We start from the raw sequence: 16841 nt of genomic DNA, 5'->3' as shown, positions 1-16841 counted from the left end.
GTGCAGTGTCTAGGTAAGGGTTAAGACTCTCCAGTGCTGTTTCCAGGTAAGGGTTAACACCCTCCAGTGCTGTGTCCAGGTAAGGGTTACCACCCTCCAGCTTTGTGTACAGGTAAGGGTTAACACCCCTCTAGGTGTCTAGGTAAGGGTTAACACCCTCCAGCTGTGTCCAGGTAAGGGTTAACATCCTTCAGCTCTGTGTCCATTTAAAGGTTAACACCCCTCCAGGTGTCCAGGTAAGGGTCAACACCCTCCAGCTGTGTCCAGGTAAGGGTCAACACCCATCCAGGTGTCCAGGTAAGGGTCAACACCCTCCAGCTGTGTCCAGGTAAGGGTCAACACCCTCCAGCTGTGTCCAGGTAAGGGTCAACACCCTACAGCTGTGTCCATGTAAGGGTTAACACCCCTCCAGGTGTCCAGGTAAGGGTCAACACCCTCCAGCTGTGTCCAGGTAAGGGTTAACACCCTCCAGCTGTGTCCAGGTAAGGGTTAACACCCCTCCAGGTGTCTAGGTAAGGGTTAACACCCTCCAGCTGTGTCCAGGTAAGGGTTAACATCCTTCAGCTCTGTGTCCATTTAAAGGTTAACACCCCTCCAGGTGTCCAGGTAAGGGTCAACACCCTCCAGCTGTGTCCAGGTAAGGGTCAACACCCATCCAGGTGTCCAGGTAAGGGTCAACACCCTCCAGCTGTGTCCAGGTAAGGGTCAACACCCTCCAGCTGTGTCCAGGTAAGGGTCAACACCCTACAGCTGTGTCCATGTAAGGGTTAACACCCCTCCAGCTGTGTCCAGGTAAGGGTCAACACCCTCCAGTTGTGTCCAGGTAAGGGTTAACACCCTTCAGGTCTGTCCATGTAAGGGTTAACACCCCTCCAGTTGTGTCCAGGTAAGGGTTAACACCCTTCAGGTCTGTCCAGGTAAGGGTTAACACCCCTCTAGCTGTGTCCAGGTAAGGGTTAACACCCTTCAGGTGTGTCCAGGTAAGGCAGGGAACTACACTGAGACCAAAATGGTCTCATATGCGACCTTTTGAGATGCCATTGCAACCCTAATTTTTAATGGGTCGCAAATGTATCACTGATTATTTTTGTACATACCTTATGTTTTAGGCAATATGCTATGATTTACTATGAGCATTTATTAACAAACAGAAATGTGTATTTTAAGAATACGTTTTATAATGTGCTCTGAGCATTCAACACATCAAGTTGGCTTCAGCCCCGCGACCCCTCCCGGAATGGTGTAGGCGTAGCCTAACGTTGATTTAAAAAAAAAAAAAAACTCTCATTAAGACACACGCAGCAATCGCATATATATCTCAACATAGCCTAAAATCTGCACGTGTTGAAATGAAGCGGACAATTGACTCCTTTTTTTAAGAAGGGAAGTTCAAGTGTAACAGAACCATCACTTGATGTCGATTCGACATGTCAAACGGAGCCTGTGAGTGAGAATAATGAGGCTGAGAAGGATTCGTCAGGAAAAGCACATGCGGGAAAAACGATACGGACAAATGAATTTCGACACCAGTGGCTCGAAGAATACCAGTGGTTAAGGTACCAAGACGGATGCAATGCACTGTGTGTACTGTAAATTCTGTGGGCCTTCAATTGCAGGACTGTCCAAATTTGTAACTGCGTCAAAACAATTCAAACACGAATCATTGAAGCTTCACAATGACAGTAGGAAGCACGCATTATTTTATGGATTATATTTATTTTATTGTTCCTTAAGAGTTCAGGAGTCTGCCCATCTGTGCCAACCATAGCATGTTGAAATCCAAAAGAAATTAATTTTGCACTTTATTGTGTACTGTATTTTTTCTATTGCAGTAAATCTATCCCAACCAATGTTAAAGAAAACAAGAAGGCATGTGGTTTAAAAGATGGCAAGTAAAATAAAAAGCACATCTGTATGCAATACAGTTTCATTATTGTTCATTATTATCCAGAGCGGCTTACTATAAATAATTTGTGTGACCAAATCATGTTTTGCGCCAGTAACTGAAAAAGTTAGTAGCGCAAGTGCCACCAGTGGAAAAGGTTAGTGTAGTTCCCTGTAAGGGTTAACACCCTTCAGCTCTGTGTCCAGGTAAGGGTTAACACCCTTCAGCTCTGTGTCCAGGTAAGGGTTAACACCCCTCCAGGTGTGTCCAGGTAAGGGTTAACACCCCCCCCAGGTGTCCAGGTAAGGGTTAACACCCTCCAGCTGTGTCCAGGTAAGGGTTAACACCCCTCCAGGTGTCCAGGTAAGGGTTAACACCCCTCCAGGTGTATCCAGGTAAGGGTTAACACCCCCCCCAGGTGTCCAGGTAAGGGTTAACACCCTCCAGCTGTGTCCAGGTAAGGGTTAACACCCCTCCAGGTGTCCAGGTAAGGGTTAACACCCTCCAGCTGTGTCCAGGTAAGGGTTAACACCCTTCAGCTCTGTGTCCAGGTAAGGGTTAACACCCCTCCAGGTGTGTCCAGGTAAGGGTTAACACCCCTCCAGGTGTCCAGGTAAGGGTTAACACCCCTCCAGGTGTATCCAGGTAAGGGTTAACACCCCTCCAGGTGTATCCAGGTAAGGGTTAACACCCTCCAGCTGTGTCCAGGTAAGGGTTAACACCCTTCAGCTCTGTGTCCAGGTAAGGGTTAACACCCCTCCAGGTGTGTCCAGGTAAGGGTTAACACCCCTCCAGGTGTCCAGGTAAGGGTTAACACCCCTCCAGGTGTATCCAGGTAAGGGTTAACACCCCCCCCAGGTGTCCAGGTAAGGGTTAACACCCTCCAGCTGTGTCCAGGTAAGGGTTAACACCCCTCCAGGTGTCCAGGTAAGGGTTAACACCCTCCAGCTGTGTCCAGGTAAGGGTTAACACCCCTCCAGGTGTCCAGGTAAGGGTTAACACCCTCCAGCTGTGTCCATGTAAGGGTTAAAGGGGGTCGCACACCCGACGAGAAGCGCAGCGCCACGTCTTTCGGCGCCTGTCCGCGGCGCCCAGCAACGGCTCAGGACCTTGTTCTAAATCCTGCCGCGCCACAGAGCGCCTTTTACATAGTTTTATATTACATTTACATTTATTTGTCTCAAATCGTAGTTAATGTATACTGACTTCACCCTGTGCTGCAATACACATTTAGTTTCACATTAATTTACAGAAATCAGCTGAAAATTGCTGATGTTGTCAGATTTTCAGGTGATATTCTCAATTCATTCAGTTAACGGACGCTCTGAGACAAAGTGTTCAGACTGCAGACTTTGCAACGATTGTAATTAATTGTACAGTACAATAATAGTACATAGTACAGACATGATCTTAATTCCATAATGTCCTTAAACATAACAATATTGCTGGCCATAAACTGAGAAAGTGTGCGTCCGGTGTGCGATACCTCGAGTTGTCCTAGACACGACGTGACGCAGCACGGCACTGCACTTCTCGTCCGGTGTGCGACCCCCTCCAGGTGTCCAGGTAAGGGTTAACACCCTCCAGCTGTGCCCAGGTAAGGGTTAACACCCTCCAGCTGTGTCCAGGTAAGGGTTAACACCCCTCCAGCTGTGCCCAGGTAAGGGTTAACACCCTCCAGTTGTGTCCAGGTAAGGGTTAACAGCCTTCAGGTCTTTCCAGGTAAGGGTTAACACCCCTCCAGCTGTGTCCAGGTAAGGGTTAACACCCTTCAGGTGTGTCCAGGTAAGGGTTAACATCCTCCACCTGTCCAGGTAAGGGCTAACAATAACACTCCCCAGATCTGTGTCCAGGTAAGGGTTAACAGTAACACCCCCCAGGTTTGTGTCCAGGTAAGGGTTAACAGTAACACCCTCCAGGTCTGTGTTCAGGTAAGGGTTAACACCCCCCAGGTCTGTGTCCAGGTAAGGGCTAACAGTAACACCCTCCAGGTCTGTGTTCAGGTAAGGGTTAACAGTAACACCCTCCAGGTCTGTGTTCAGGTAAGGGTTAACACCCTCCAGGTCTGACCCGTGAAGCCCAGCATGAGGATTACACAACATATCTGTGCTCGCACAAGCTTCAGGTCTCGGCTAAAGGGATTGAATCTTCCTCGCTAACAGTGCAGTTCAAACTCTCTAATCCATTTACTGGCCTTTCCTGGGATCAAAGTGAGGATCAAGTGGTGAAGCATCTCCACAGGGGATTTATGGTCATCCATCCGGGATTCTGATCCAGAACAATGGGATGCATCAAATCTCTGATGACTCAGGATGTCATAATTTATTAAAGTTAATTGCATTTGAATCAGTGCACTGTAAAAAAGGATATGATCAGTAAGTCATGGCAACTTGTTTTTACATCACTTTAACTCAAGCAATTTAAACCAAAAAAGAAATAAAAAAGATATACAAGATTCAACTCAATTTTGTAAATATAATCTAAGTTGAAATGACTTATTCAGCCAATTTGATTATAAACATTTAAGACAGCAACAGAACTTTTTCTGAAACTTTTTCAAAAAATTGAAATAGGTGGAAATTACAGTGTACTAATTTAATATTATTTATACAATATTATATTTTTTATTAATATTTATTAATATGTTCAAATCAACTTTTTATCATTTTATATTTTCAGATTTCATTCTAATTTTAGTTAATTTTTATTAGTTTTTGTCATAATCAATTAAATTTACATACATTTCATGTCAGTGTTGATTTAGTATTATTTACTACTTAGTTTTTTATTAATAATTATATTTTTAGTTTTCATTTGAATTTGTTATTTCTTAAATTTTGATCTGTGTTTTTGTCTTTTTTATTATTTTTTGTCATAATTTATTAAAAAATTTATTCAGTTGTCATTTTAATTTGTTAATTTCTTTGTATTTTTATAATGTGCTTTTGCCATTTAAAAAAAAAATATTTATCAATAGTTTTAATTAACTAGCACTAATTTTAAATTTTATTTAGTTTAAGATTTTCAATATTGATTTTATTTCATTTCAGATTTATTTCAATTAACAAAAAGGTTGTCTTTGAATAGTTTTAGTTAAAGATAACAACCCTGTTTGCATGTGATGTTAATTGCATTAAAGACATTTATGGCAACAGTGTAAAGCTGTTTATGAGGAGAAATCCTGCATTTCCACTTGAGTGGGGTGCAGAATTATGATAGCATGTAACAACAGCCAAACAAGCTTCTGTTTACAACGTCCTGTATATTCAGACACTTTAAATCCTCCAACATATGAAAAAAAAAAAAAAAAAAAACCTGCTTAATTAATTCTCAGGGAATTACAAGAAGACCTTCATCCAGAAACAACCTTTAGCTTTATTATCAGGAGATTCCAGTGTGTTTATTAATCTATTGCATTTTATTACAAATGACCTTTCATACCAGTAATATCTTAATTACCTAATTGCGTTGGCCTATAAACCTGCAACAGAAAGCAATATAATTAAAGATCATTTCTGCGGCTCACACTTTTCATTCCTTTTCTTTTTAGGCTTAAATCCTAAACCACTTCGCCTCAGGAGGAGATGAGCTTTTCTGTGGAAATCTCCCAACTAGATTAGAATATTATATAAAAACTTTATGCAAGTTTTTTCTTTTCTGTTTCCTCCTATTACGGTGAAGTTTCAGACACAAATCGTCCATTAAATCAACAGAGCAGAGGCCACAGAAGAGATCTGACTCCAATGACCTCTAGTCTAGATGATTTATTCAAAGTCTGTTCTAATAACTAATGTGACAAATGGGATATTTATAACTTCTGCTTCATATTCAAGTCCACGTTCATATCTAGGCCTAATCAAAAAAATAAAAAAATAAAAAAATAAAAACATGATGGCAACCCATAATGCACCTTTATCTGTCTAACTCCAAGCCACCTTCAGATGCTTTTACGACTCAAAGGAACAATTATGTGCTAATCGCTGTGTGTTTATGTGTAATTGATGGTTTTAACCCCCGGAGCCTCTTGTGTTATTGCCGCTGTGTGCTTTAATGAAGAATCCGATAGAAATCGCTTTAATGAAGAATCCGATAGAAATGTGCGCGTGCTGAACATGTTCTGAAGGCATCGGCCCGAAACGCCACACAAATGCAATCCAACGGCACCGAGCGCCTTGAGAACGAGGCCAATTTACATCAACAGCAGTGAATGAACCATGCGTTCCTTTAATCAGTCATGTCTTCATTCCTGGGGAAACTAACGAGCATCAGCTGACGGTGCTGGAATGTGAATTTTAAAACGTATATCACTTCAGCTATGAATATAAATGCAATTCACGCAATCTGCCAAAATTAATCAAAAACAACTAGTCATGCAGCAGAGCCAAAAGTGGAAATTGACATCTTTCGCCTTTATTTAAATGTTAATAATGCACAATTTTTGACCAGGCTGTTAGATATGCAAAAACACGAGAACCAACAAAATATTAATAACTGCAGTCAATGTATGCTTTTCCCTGTCAACTGTTTGTTTTTCTATGCATTTATTTTATGCACTAAAATCCTTTAGCTGTAGTTTGCCTTAGTTTAGTTAAGTTTAGTGTTTTGTTGTTGCCTTATATTTAAAATATTAATACTATTTTTTTTTTAATTATTTTAAATTAGTTTGTAGGGTCATCAAAACTTCAGCTGTACAAGATCACACATCTTCCAGTGGGAAATAAATCGACGCTGACAGAATGTTTTACAAGCACCATTTTATACTAGTACACATTTATTTACAGCGGTAAATTACAGTGTTAACACGTGTTGAGATCAGGATTCAGAAGTTCTTCATTAATTAACTAAAGACCTGCGACACACGAAAGCAAAGGAGCTTTAATCACCCAGAACAACAGAGCAAACGTCTTTTCTGATTATGCATAGAGTATCTGAACATCTGAATACGAAAAATGTTTTTCACTGAAACTCAATAATGATCCGAGAAGCAGCTGGAAACATGATTAATTACTAAACCTTCAGATTTACCTTAAAAAAGAAAGAAAAAAAAAGTGTAATTTCTTTTTATTGGCTTAATGCAATAAATATTTCACACGTGCTTCACCACATGAGTCCTGCGGAAAAGAATATAATGTTGTACTTTCATGCTTCGAGTAGCAACAGATGTTTTCTGTCCTGATGGTTCAAGATGTCTTCAGTTTGAATCACACACTTCACTTAGAGAGCAAAATAAGTGGAGGTACGAATGAATGGAGGTTTTTTTTGCAGCTCCATAAGCATTGACATCATACAGGCTTTACACACACTTTACAAAAACTGATTTGATCGATAATGCCCGTGCTGGAAAACCCTCAGTCGAGACTCACTCCACCTCATTCCCAATGATACAGTAAGATTACAGCATACTCATGTATGTACAAACAGCTGTGAACCATAGTAAAATATATCAAATATAAGAACTAAAGTGGCAAACGCTGCCTTTATCCAGAACAACATCGGACAGAATCACACGCTACACAAATATACAGACGCGAATGATTGACAGGTGCATCAGAAGATCATGTGATCTAACATGTGTTCTTACTGTTTACTATTAAAACTGTTAATAATTGTTGTTAATTGGAATGAAGCTGAAATTATTAAATGAAACATTTTTAAGAAACTTATTAGAAATAGTTTAAGATGAAGTACTAAAACGACTAAAACTAAAACTGAATTAAAGTAAATTGAAGCTAAAAATACGAAAACTAAAAAAAAATTACAAAAGCACATTATAGAATTTACAAAAAAATAAAATAAAAACTAAAGTTAAAATAAAACCTGATAATATATATTCAAATTTTGTTAAACTGAAATAAAACAAATATGTGAAAATTGTTAGTTAAAAAAACTTTAAAAATATAAATTTTGGTTTGGTAATTAAGTGAAATAAAATGTGGTAAAATAGCTAAATATAAAAAAAAAATTATAAAAAATAACAAGCACATGATAAAATTACAAAACACTGGAAAAATATAAAAACCGAGGCTAATTCAAAATATTAATACATTTCGTTTAAGTGAAATAAAATATAAATACGAATCAATCGCAGCAAATAAGTGAAACAAAAAAAAAAACCTGACAAAAAGCACATAATAAATGTACAAAAACTTAAACTAAGATTAAAGTGAAAACTGAAAATATAAAAATAAAAGTAAAATCAAAATATTAATAAATACTGTTTAAATAATAAATAGTAAAATAAAATAAGTAAAATAACGCCGGACTCCAGGGGGCGACAGAGTCAGTTTTCTCTTTCTGCTTAATCACTGTCATGATGGATGATAAACTGTTTACAACAGTTACCTGAATAACAACACCACATCTGGTTTGAGATATTTCCTGGAAACTCTAGCGCCCTCTTGAGGTCTGGAGCCACACATTCAGTGCAGGTACAATCCAACTAGCGTCGGTCAAACATTCGCAGTGTATTTGTGCAGAACACGTCAAGCCATTCTCACACACACTCACACATTAATTATTCAACATAAATTAAGAAGAGCGTTTCATCTGGCATCATGGCAGTTGAGGAAATCGAAACTACAGAGTCACTTTACTACAAAGTTTTGCCAGGTTTCTTTTGAGAAGCGAGATGGAAAATACAAACCGATGACGTCTTCAAACGTTGACATATATGAGACGCGCCATCTCAAAAGCGCATAGGACATGCCTGGAAAATAATCCAAAGGTTGAGAAATCCACTGGGATTCTGGGAAAAGTCCTACGAAAACATCGAAAAAGCCAAAAACCGATGAAGCCTTGAACACATTTAGATGAGAAAACCCAGAGTCTGAAATCACTGCAAAAAAACATCATGTTTTTCCTCAGTATTTGTGTCTTGTTTTCCAGCACAAACATCTAAACATTCTTAAATCAAGATATATTTACTAGAGAAGCAAAATGACCGAAGATATTGTTTAGTAAAAAAACAAAAAAAAAAACAGTATTTGCATGTATTTGCGAATATGAATTTTTTTTTTTTTTTAAAACACACTTCATTAAGCTTCGGAACCTTTGCAAATCATTTTAGTTTTGAACCAGTGATTCGGGGCGTGTGATTTCAGTAAACGAGGCTTCGTTGCGTCACAAATGTTTCGAAATTTCATTGGTTCGCCTCTATGATCTCTGTGAACCCGTGAACCAGTCTCAAGTGTCGGCTATATCATTTTTACCTCAATTTTATACATTTGTAGACATATAATGACAATAATAAAATATCACATATTATAAAGACACTTCATATTTAATGGTATTAGATGTTTTTACGCATGTTTTCGCTGCGTTGCTGGCGATTCAAACGATTCGAAACAGTGAATCATCTTGCAAAGCAATTGGTTCAATTGATTCCAAATTTCAAAAAGATTCCCGACACTAGACGATAATAATAATAATGCAAACCACACTTACATAAAGGAGAACTGAAACACAGGGCTATAAATACAGGGGTTGAACAGAGGCAACTAAACTAGACACAGGTGAAACTAATGGGTAACTATAGAAACAGAACAAAGACAAAATAAGAGTCCATTGAATGGAATATAATAAATAGTTAATTTATGCTTAAAACAAGAAACAATATTTATTTATACATACATAGTCTTTTGACTATTTAAATTAGGATATTTTACATTAATTTTACGGTTTTTGTATGGCAGGCATTGCCGACAGTCATTTGACCGTTTTTTATGTTTTTTTCTTTTTTTTTACAGTGAAAGTGTTTGATCGTAATAATTCAGGAAATAGATGTAAAATAACATTGTTTTTCTGTAAAACATTTAAGGAAAATTTCTGTAAAAGCTTTTTGCACTTTATTTAAATTAGGATATTTTACTTTATTTTTACGTTTTTTGTTTGGCAGCCATAGCTGACAGTCATTGACTGTTTTTTTAAGATTTTTTTTTACAGTGTATATATAGTAGGGCTGGGTAAAAAATATTGATTTCCCGATTTTAATCGATTCTCATTTTTACGAACCGATATCGATTCTTAAATCCCAAGAATCGATTAGTCATCCTGTTTTCAGTTGATGAATGAATGGAACATTGTAGCGCGCATCCCATCCAATAAATCACAATAATCTTTGTGCTTTGTTACTACTGATATGAAACAAAGTCTCAGATTTCAAATTATGTCCATTTTCTTACGAAATTCCAAAACATAAATGCCGTTTTGGCGCTGTGGCGTGAGATCGCTCTGGCTCAGCTCAGGAGAAGCACATGATCTTCTCTTCCGCCTTACTAACACCAGTTACCGCGTGAAATAAACATGAATGAGCATCTGAAAGTGTGTTAAAAGTACAACTTATCGAAGTCCGTATCATGTGACATGGAATCGCTCAATCAGTGTTTCAACCGTGGAAAGATGTCAGTAAAACAGCTGGTAAATGTCATGTAACGTCACATTTACCTCAGAAAAACCATATCCAGTGATCATAAACTCGTTAGTCAGCGAGAAATATTAACTCTAGAGGAGCATTTTGCTAAATATATGCACCATATTACATATTCATTATAATGTTCTTCAATATTTAATGCATGTTTGAATAAATCTGGCAGGTTTTTATGACAGCCACCATTTAAATGTTTACATTTCATTTAACTTTATTATTACAAAAATAAATAAAAGTGTAATTTAAGTGTTTGTATACAAATCAGTTCATTTTTACCTTCAACATTATAGTAGGCTAATGAAGCCTATAGGCTACAACTGACTCCCATAGTTTACAGCATTAGTTCAGAGATTAGAAATTTGCCATGTATTGTCCCTGATATCCAAAATAATCAATATTGAATCGAATCGGAATCGAAATCGAATCGAATTGCAAGCTTGTGAATCGAAATCGAATCGAATTGTGAAATTTGTGTCAATACCCAGCCCTAATATATATATATATATATATATATATATATATATATATATATATATATATATATATATTTCTTCTCCCTGTTTTAAGTATAAACTCACTTAACTTTGATGAATTTTTCAGTAAACGAGTAATTCTGCTTCTCCAGTAAGTGTATCTTGATTTAGGAATGTTTAAGATATTTGTTCTGGAAAATGAGACAGAAACACTGAGGAAGAGCCTGATTTTGTTGCAGTGTTTCTGCCACGATACGACGTCCCGCTGAGCAGAGATCGGACTCGACATGGCTATCCAATCGGGTCATTTCTGAGAGATCCTCCAAAACAGCGAGATGGAAACGTCCACCGAACAGAAGTGCTGGAGCCGTCGAGAATAGAAAGAACAGTAGATTTATCACAAAAAAAACTCTGTTTATATTTGAACATATTTACATTAGTGAAGAAGATTCATTTCTTTTCTTTTTTTCTTCTCTTTTCTTTTCTCTTTTGTGGTGTGATTGTGGTCTCAGTCTGTGGCGGGTCTCATTACGCTTTGCTGTCGTCCTGTTTTGTGTGCAGGCTGTTGTCCGAGTGGACCTTAATCTCGATCAGATCCGGCTTCAGAACCTCTTTCCCGTTCTCCTCCTTCAGCGGGAGCTTTCTGCGGTCAGAAGAGCAAACACTCGAGTTTAATCGCCATCTCTCGACCACACACACACACACACACACACACCTGATGACTTCATGCATCTCATTAGCAGAGTCACATGACAAACTGATCACAGCGATACAAAAACACTGCTGACATCTAACTTCAGATATTCTACTGACTATAAGTAGCTTTTACAGTAACCCAACCCTACTAATAATCTAATGAGAGTTAGTTCACATGTAGTTGCAAAGTTACTTATAGTTAGTAGTAGGATGTCTAAAGTGGACTATCGAAATAAAGTCAAAATCTGAGAAATTAATGATAAAAACGACCCAAACCATAGAGCTATTTCTGATTCTATTAACTATGCTATTACTATAACAATTTGAGTACTATAACAATAACTATTCACAGCAAATTTGATAACTATAACGATATATATAAGATAAAATATATAAGAATAGGGAAGTGGCAGAGGAACAATAAATAAAAATAAATGAAAACTAATTATAAAATATATAAAAATACAAAAAAAGAAGACAAAAACAGCTAAAAAAAAAATTTTCGTAAAAAAATTTGTAAAAAGTAAAATATAAATATAGATTTTTTTTTTAAAAACAAACAAAAACTTGCAATGAAATGAAATAAGCAACTAAGTGAAATTAAATAAGTTTAAGCTGAAGTACAAAAAAAAAAAAAAAAAAATGAAATGGAGACAAATAAAAGCAAAAAAAAAAAAAAAACACCTCCAAAACTAATAAAAATGACAAAGGGGCAACCACCCCCCCCCCCCAAAAAAAAACCCAAACAAAAACAAACTACAAATAAAATGAAAACTGAAAATATAAAAATATAAAAATGGACTTAACTCAAAATATTATTAAATTGCATTAAATTGAAATAAAATTGAAATAAAATATAATTATTAGATGAAAATGATTATAAAAAATTAAAAAAAAAATGTTTTAATGTTGCCTTAGCAACTACATGAAATTAAATAAGTTTAAGCTGAAGTAATAAAATAAAATAAATAAAACTGAAATAAAATAAAGGCAAAATAAAAAAACTCCAAAACCCATAAAAATGACATGATAAATGATAAAATAATAATTTAAATAAAAAAATTTGAAACAATTAGCAATGCTAATGCTTTTATGAAATAATAATATCTTATTATTTCTATTGCATGTCTATTAAAAGCCGTTTCGACACGTTTTAGTATAATTTCTTCTTCGTGCAATGAAAAATGAATCTAAATCTCAAACTCCAGAGGTTTTATTTTGACTTCTGTCTCAATGCTAATCACACTATGAGGACTAGCTGTGTGTGTGTGTGGAATAACTGCTGGAAAACCTGACATGACACACTTCAGATGACGGTAAATCCACCGGCGCTGGACTTTACGCTCCTCGAATGCACACAGATCAATAGCAGAAGCCAATGAATCTCATGAGGCCTGACGAATGCTAGACCAAACTAACCCATCGGGCTGATCGTTTCCTGAACTCACACAGCAGAACCTTATTAAACCAGCAGATCTATATGTGCATATTATCAACAGCGCTTAATAGTAATGGGAAAATATGAAGTAATTGAAATTCAACCCTCATCATTAGATAATTACTGTCAGTTTCCATCAATCATCAGATTCAGAGAATGATCATATTCACACTGTAAAAATGAATTACATTAAATTACATTGTAAAAGTTAGAAATATTATGCTGTACAAGGACAGTGCTGCTATAATTAATAAAGTAAACCTAACTCAGAAATTGGGCTCTATATGAGTTCAGGTCAAATGATTGTGAAATAATGATTACGTTAAAACACAACCAACACCATCAGATCACCTTTACTCTTTGTTCATCCGGCTGTTATAACTCAGGTGCAGCAGCCAAACAAAATCTAAAGTTAATGATTTAAGGGTCAAGAGCCCTTAACAAAACAAACAAACACTGATCATCATAATGGCGACTTAAATTACGGTTTCTCCTTCAGTGATTCTGTTTGTTAACATCAGGTGTCTTCAATGTTGGCAATAAAAAATAAAGAGTTCTTAATTCATCTTTGACATCTGTCTGTTATTCAGATATTTTTGTTTAAAATATTTTTGTTTGTAAATTTTACTCATTTTAAATGGGTAATTTTAAATTCTAATTCATAATTAATTCGCTTTTAAGGAATTAATTTGATTAATTATTACTCAATTCTAATTCGTTACATTTAATTAATAATATTGCTTGTAATCTGTTGCCACAATTTTATTGAGTAGATATAGTGTATTCATTTTTACAGTGTATGAAAGTTAAAATGATTATAAAATAATTGAAATGATCTTGCAAACACTTTAGTCTCACAAAGGCAACGTCGCTCAAACGTTTTCCCAACCAATCAACTGTGTGACCATTTTAACCTCGTTCAGTGGGATTCTGTACAGTTTCAGTGATATTTTGACCTCAGCTTGAGTTTTAGTTTATTAAGAGTATTAATCTGAGCAGTTCTCAGTTAATCTGCATGTTACCTTTGAAGAATGTCAGTGCATTGCAAAGCATTTGTTGGCTTGCTCTCTTAAAACGTCTCTTCTATTCGTTTATTTGATCAAAAATACAGTAAAAATAGTGAAAAATTATTAAAATTCAAATTAACAGTTTTCAATGTGAATATATAGTAAAGTGTAATTTATATCCTGTGATCAAAGCTGAATTTTCAGCATCATTACTCCAGTCTTCAGTGTCACGTGATCCTTCAGAAATCATTCTAATATGATGATTTGATGCTCAAGAAACATTTTTGATTATTATCAGTGTTGAAAACAGTTGCTAAACTGATCAATTTTATTTTCCAGGATCCTTTGATGAACAGAAAGTTCTAAAAGAACAGCATTTATTTGAAATAGAATCCTTTGTAACATTATAAAAGCCACTTTTGATCAATTTAATGCATTCTTGCTGAATAAAAGTATTTATTTCCCTCAAACTACTTTAAACGGCAGAGATGTTTTCATTGTGAGACTGTAAATTTGCTGGTTTAAGCTGACCAGCCAGAAAAACCAGATATAATTTTTTATATTTTTCTTTACTAGTGTGATCAGGAGACTATAGTTCATTTCTGTAAGTGAGGAGAGCAAAATAAAGTAAACTGTGACATATTACACCCAATAATTCTTCATACAGAGACTACCAGTAAACACTTCGGACACTTTGAGCTGATCATGTTTTGCTGAAGTGTTTCTTCTTTAATTGCTAATGCTCTTTTTACACACAGACTGAACAAAATGAAGCATTGCTTGGTGATTGGTTGAGCTAAACTGGTATTATCTAATTGTGTAGTTAAATTTAACAGCTGACAGATATTCAACATAATTCATGTGTGAGACAGTCTAACAGAAGGACGGACAAAACCAGTCAAATATCAGCTGAGTTCATAACTCTGAGTTCTTTATTACCATTTTCTAAACTATAGCAAATAAACTGTGATATGTGAGAAATGTTGAAGGTGTCTGAATAAAGGTTGGTTAGACTGTAGATGTGATGACACAAACACTCTTTAAAACACATCACATAAATCATAATTTGATTTGAGATGTGGAGGACGGGCGAGTGACTCACAGGTAAGCGGCCTTGCCCTCCTCCAGCTCTTTGCTCTTGCCGCTGGTCGTGGTCTTCTTGCTGCAGAGTTTGCGGCTGATGAACATGAGGAGACCGCAGTGTCTGAAGAAGAAGCAGCCGACGTCCACCAGAACCAGCAGAAGAAGAAGAGCCGCCAGTCCGAGACCGACCACAGCGCCGAGACCCAGACCGCTGAACAGGGAATCTGCTGAGAACACACACACACACACACACACACACACACTCAACAACTGTACTGATCCCTCCCACACACACACACACTCAACAACTGTACTGATCCCTCACACACACACACACACACACACACCAGAGCGCCGAGACACAGACCGCTGAACAGGGAATCTTCTGAGAACACACACGCACACACACACACACACACACACTCACTCAACAACTGTACTGATCCCTCCCACACACACACACACACACACACACACTCAACAACTGTACTGATCCCTCCCACACACACACACACACACACTCAACAACTGTACTGATCCATCACACACACACACACACACACACACACACCACAGCGCCGAGACACAGACCGCTGAACAGGGAATCTGCTGAGAACACACACACACACACACACACACACACACACACTCAACAACTGTACTGATCCCACACACACACACACTCTCGCACACACACACACTCAACAACTGTACTGATCCCTCACACACACACACACACACACACACTCAACAACTGTACTGATCCCTCACACACACACACACACACACACACACACACACTCAACAACTGTACTGATCCCTCACACACACACACACACACACACACACACACACACACACACACACACCAACTGTACTGATCACACACACACACACACACACTCAACAACTGTACTGATCCCTCACACACACACACACACACACACAACACACAAACATACACACACACCAACTGTACTGATCACACACACACACACACTCAACAACTGTACTGATCCCTCACACACACACACACACACGCTCAACAACAACCCAGATTCCTCAGCATGACAATTCAGGACCAATTCGGCTGGTGTGTGTCTGAGAGAGTCTCTTAAAGTCTCCCTGTAGTCGATCATTTTATCCCTTAAAGTTCATCTTTGATCACCAAAATGACATATTAAAAAAAAAAAAAAAAAAATCCTTGAAAAACAATTAGTCATGCCTTAAAATATCTTGACTGTAACTCGACACGCTTGCCTCACTTAGTATGCGCGGTTCTATGAATATGCAAATGAGCCCCGCCTCCACTCACTCACTCAGCTCAGAGATCCACTGGTTGACGATCACACGTTGATCTGATTGGTTACAAGGTAGTTTGTGACGTCAGAAACACCAGCGATTTCAAAGCGTGTTTTTGAGACTGTCTTTGGTTCACTGCAGTTTTAAGGAGGAAATACTCAGCAATGCTGTCGACTTATGAATTTACACATGCTTTGTCTTAAAGCATATTAAAAACACCACATAGACATATAAACTACATTAAAAGCTGGATTTACACCACAGGGGGACTTTAACATCTCAGTTTAACCTGGAGATGATTTTCTTTTCCCCCAAAAAAATGCTGATACATTTGATAAATCTTTAATTTCCACATTGTTACACTTGTGGTCAGGCCCGGTTCTAGAACCAAATCACTGAGGGTGCTTCTGAATATAGTGAGGGTGCTGCTTACATAATCGTAGGAAATAGCTCATAATCAGTCTGAAACATAGTATCTCAAAATTGGGGATGTTGTATACAACAATACTACTGTAATTGCTGTTATGTTAAA

The 16841-nt window shown here is 37.2% G+C and overlaps 1 protein-coding gene across 1 annotated transcript in view; it reads right to left on the bottom strand.

Moving 5' to 3' along the window:
* Positions 1 to 11190: 11190 nt before the first annotated feature.
* LOC311077389 (neural cell adhesion molecule 2) overlaps positions 11191 to 16841 on the bottom strand; it is a 285391-nt gene continuing 279740 nt past the window's right edge. The window contains exons 16-17 of the mRNA XM_084105838.1: positions 15027 to 15234; positions 11191 to 11426 (exon numbers count right to left, since the gene is read on the bottom strand). Coding sequence (XP_083961964.1) covers positions 11312 to 11426; positions 15027 to 15234 — 323 coding nt within the window. The 3' untranslated portion in view covers positions 11191 to 11311. The remainder of the gene's footprint in view (positions 11427 to 15026; positions 15235 to 16841) is intronic.

This window comes from Abramis brama (assembly GCF_963993115.1).
Source record: "Abramis brama genome assembly, chromosome: 2".
NCBI lineage: Eukaryota > Metazoa > Chordata > Actinopteri > Cypriniformes > Leuciscidae > Abramis > Abramis brama.
This window is presented reverse-complemented; position numbering and strand designations above follow the sequence as displayed.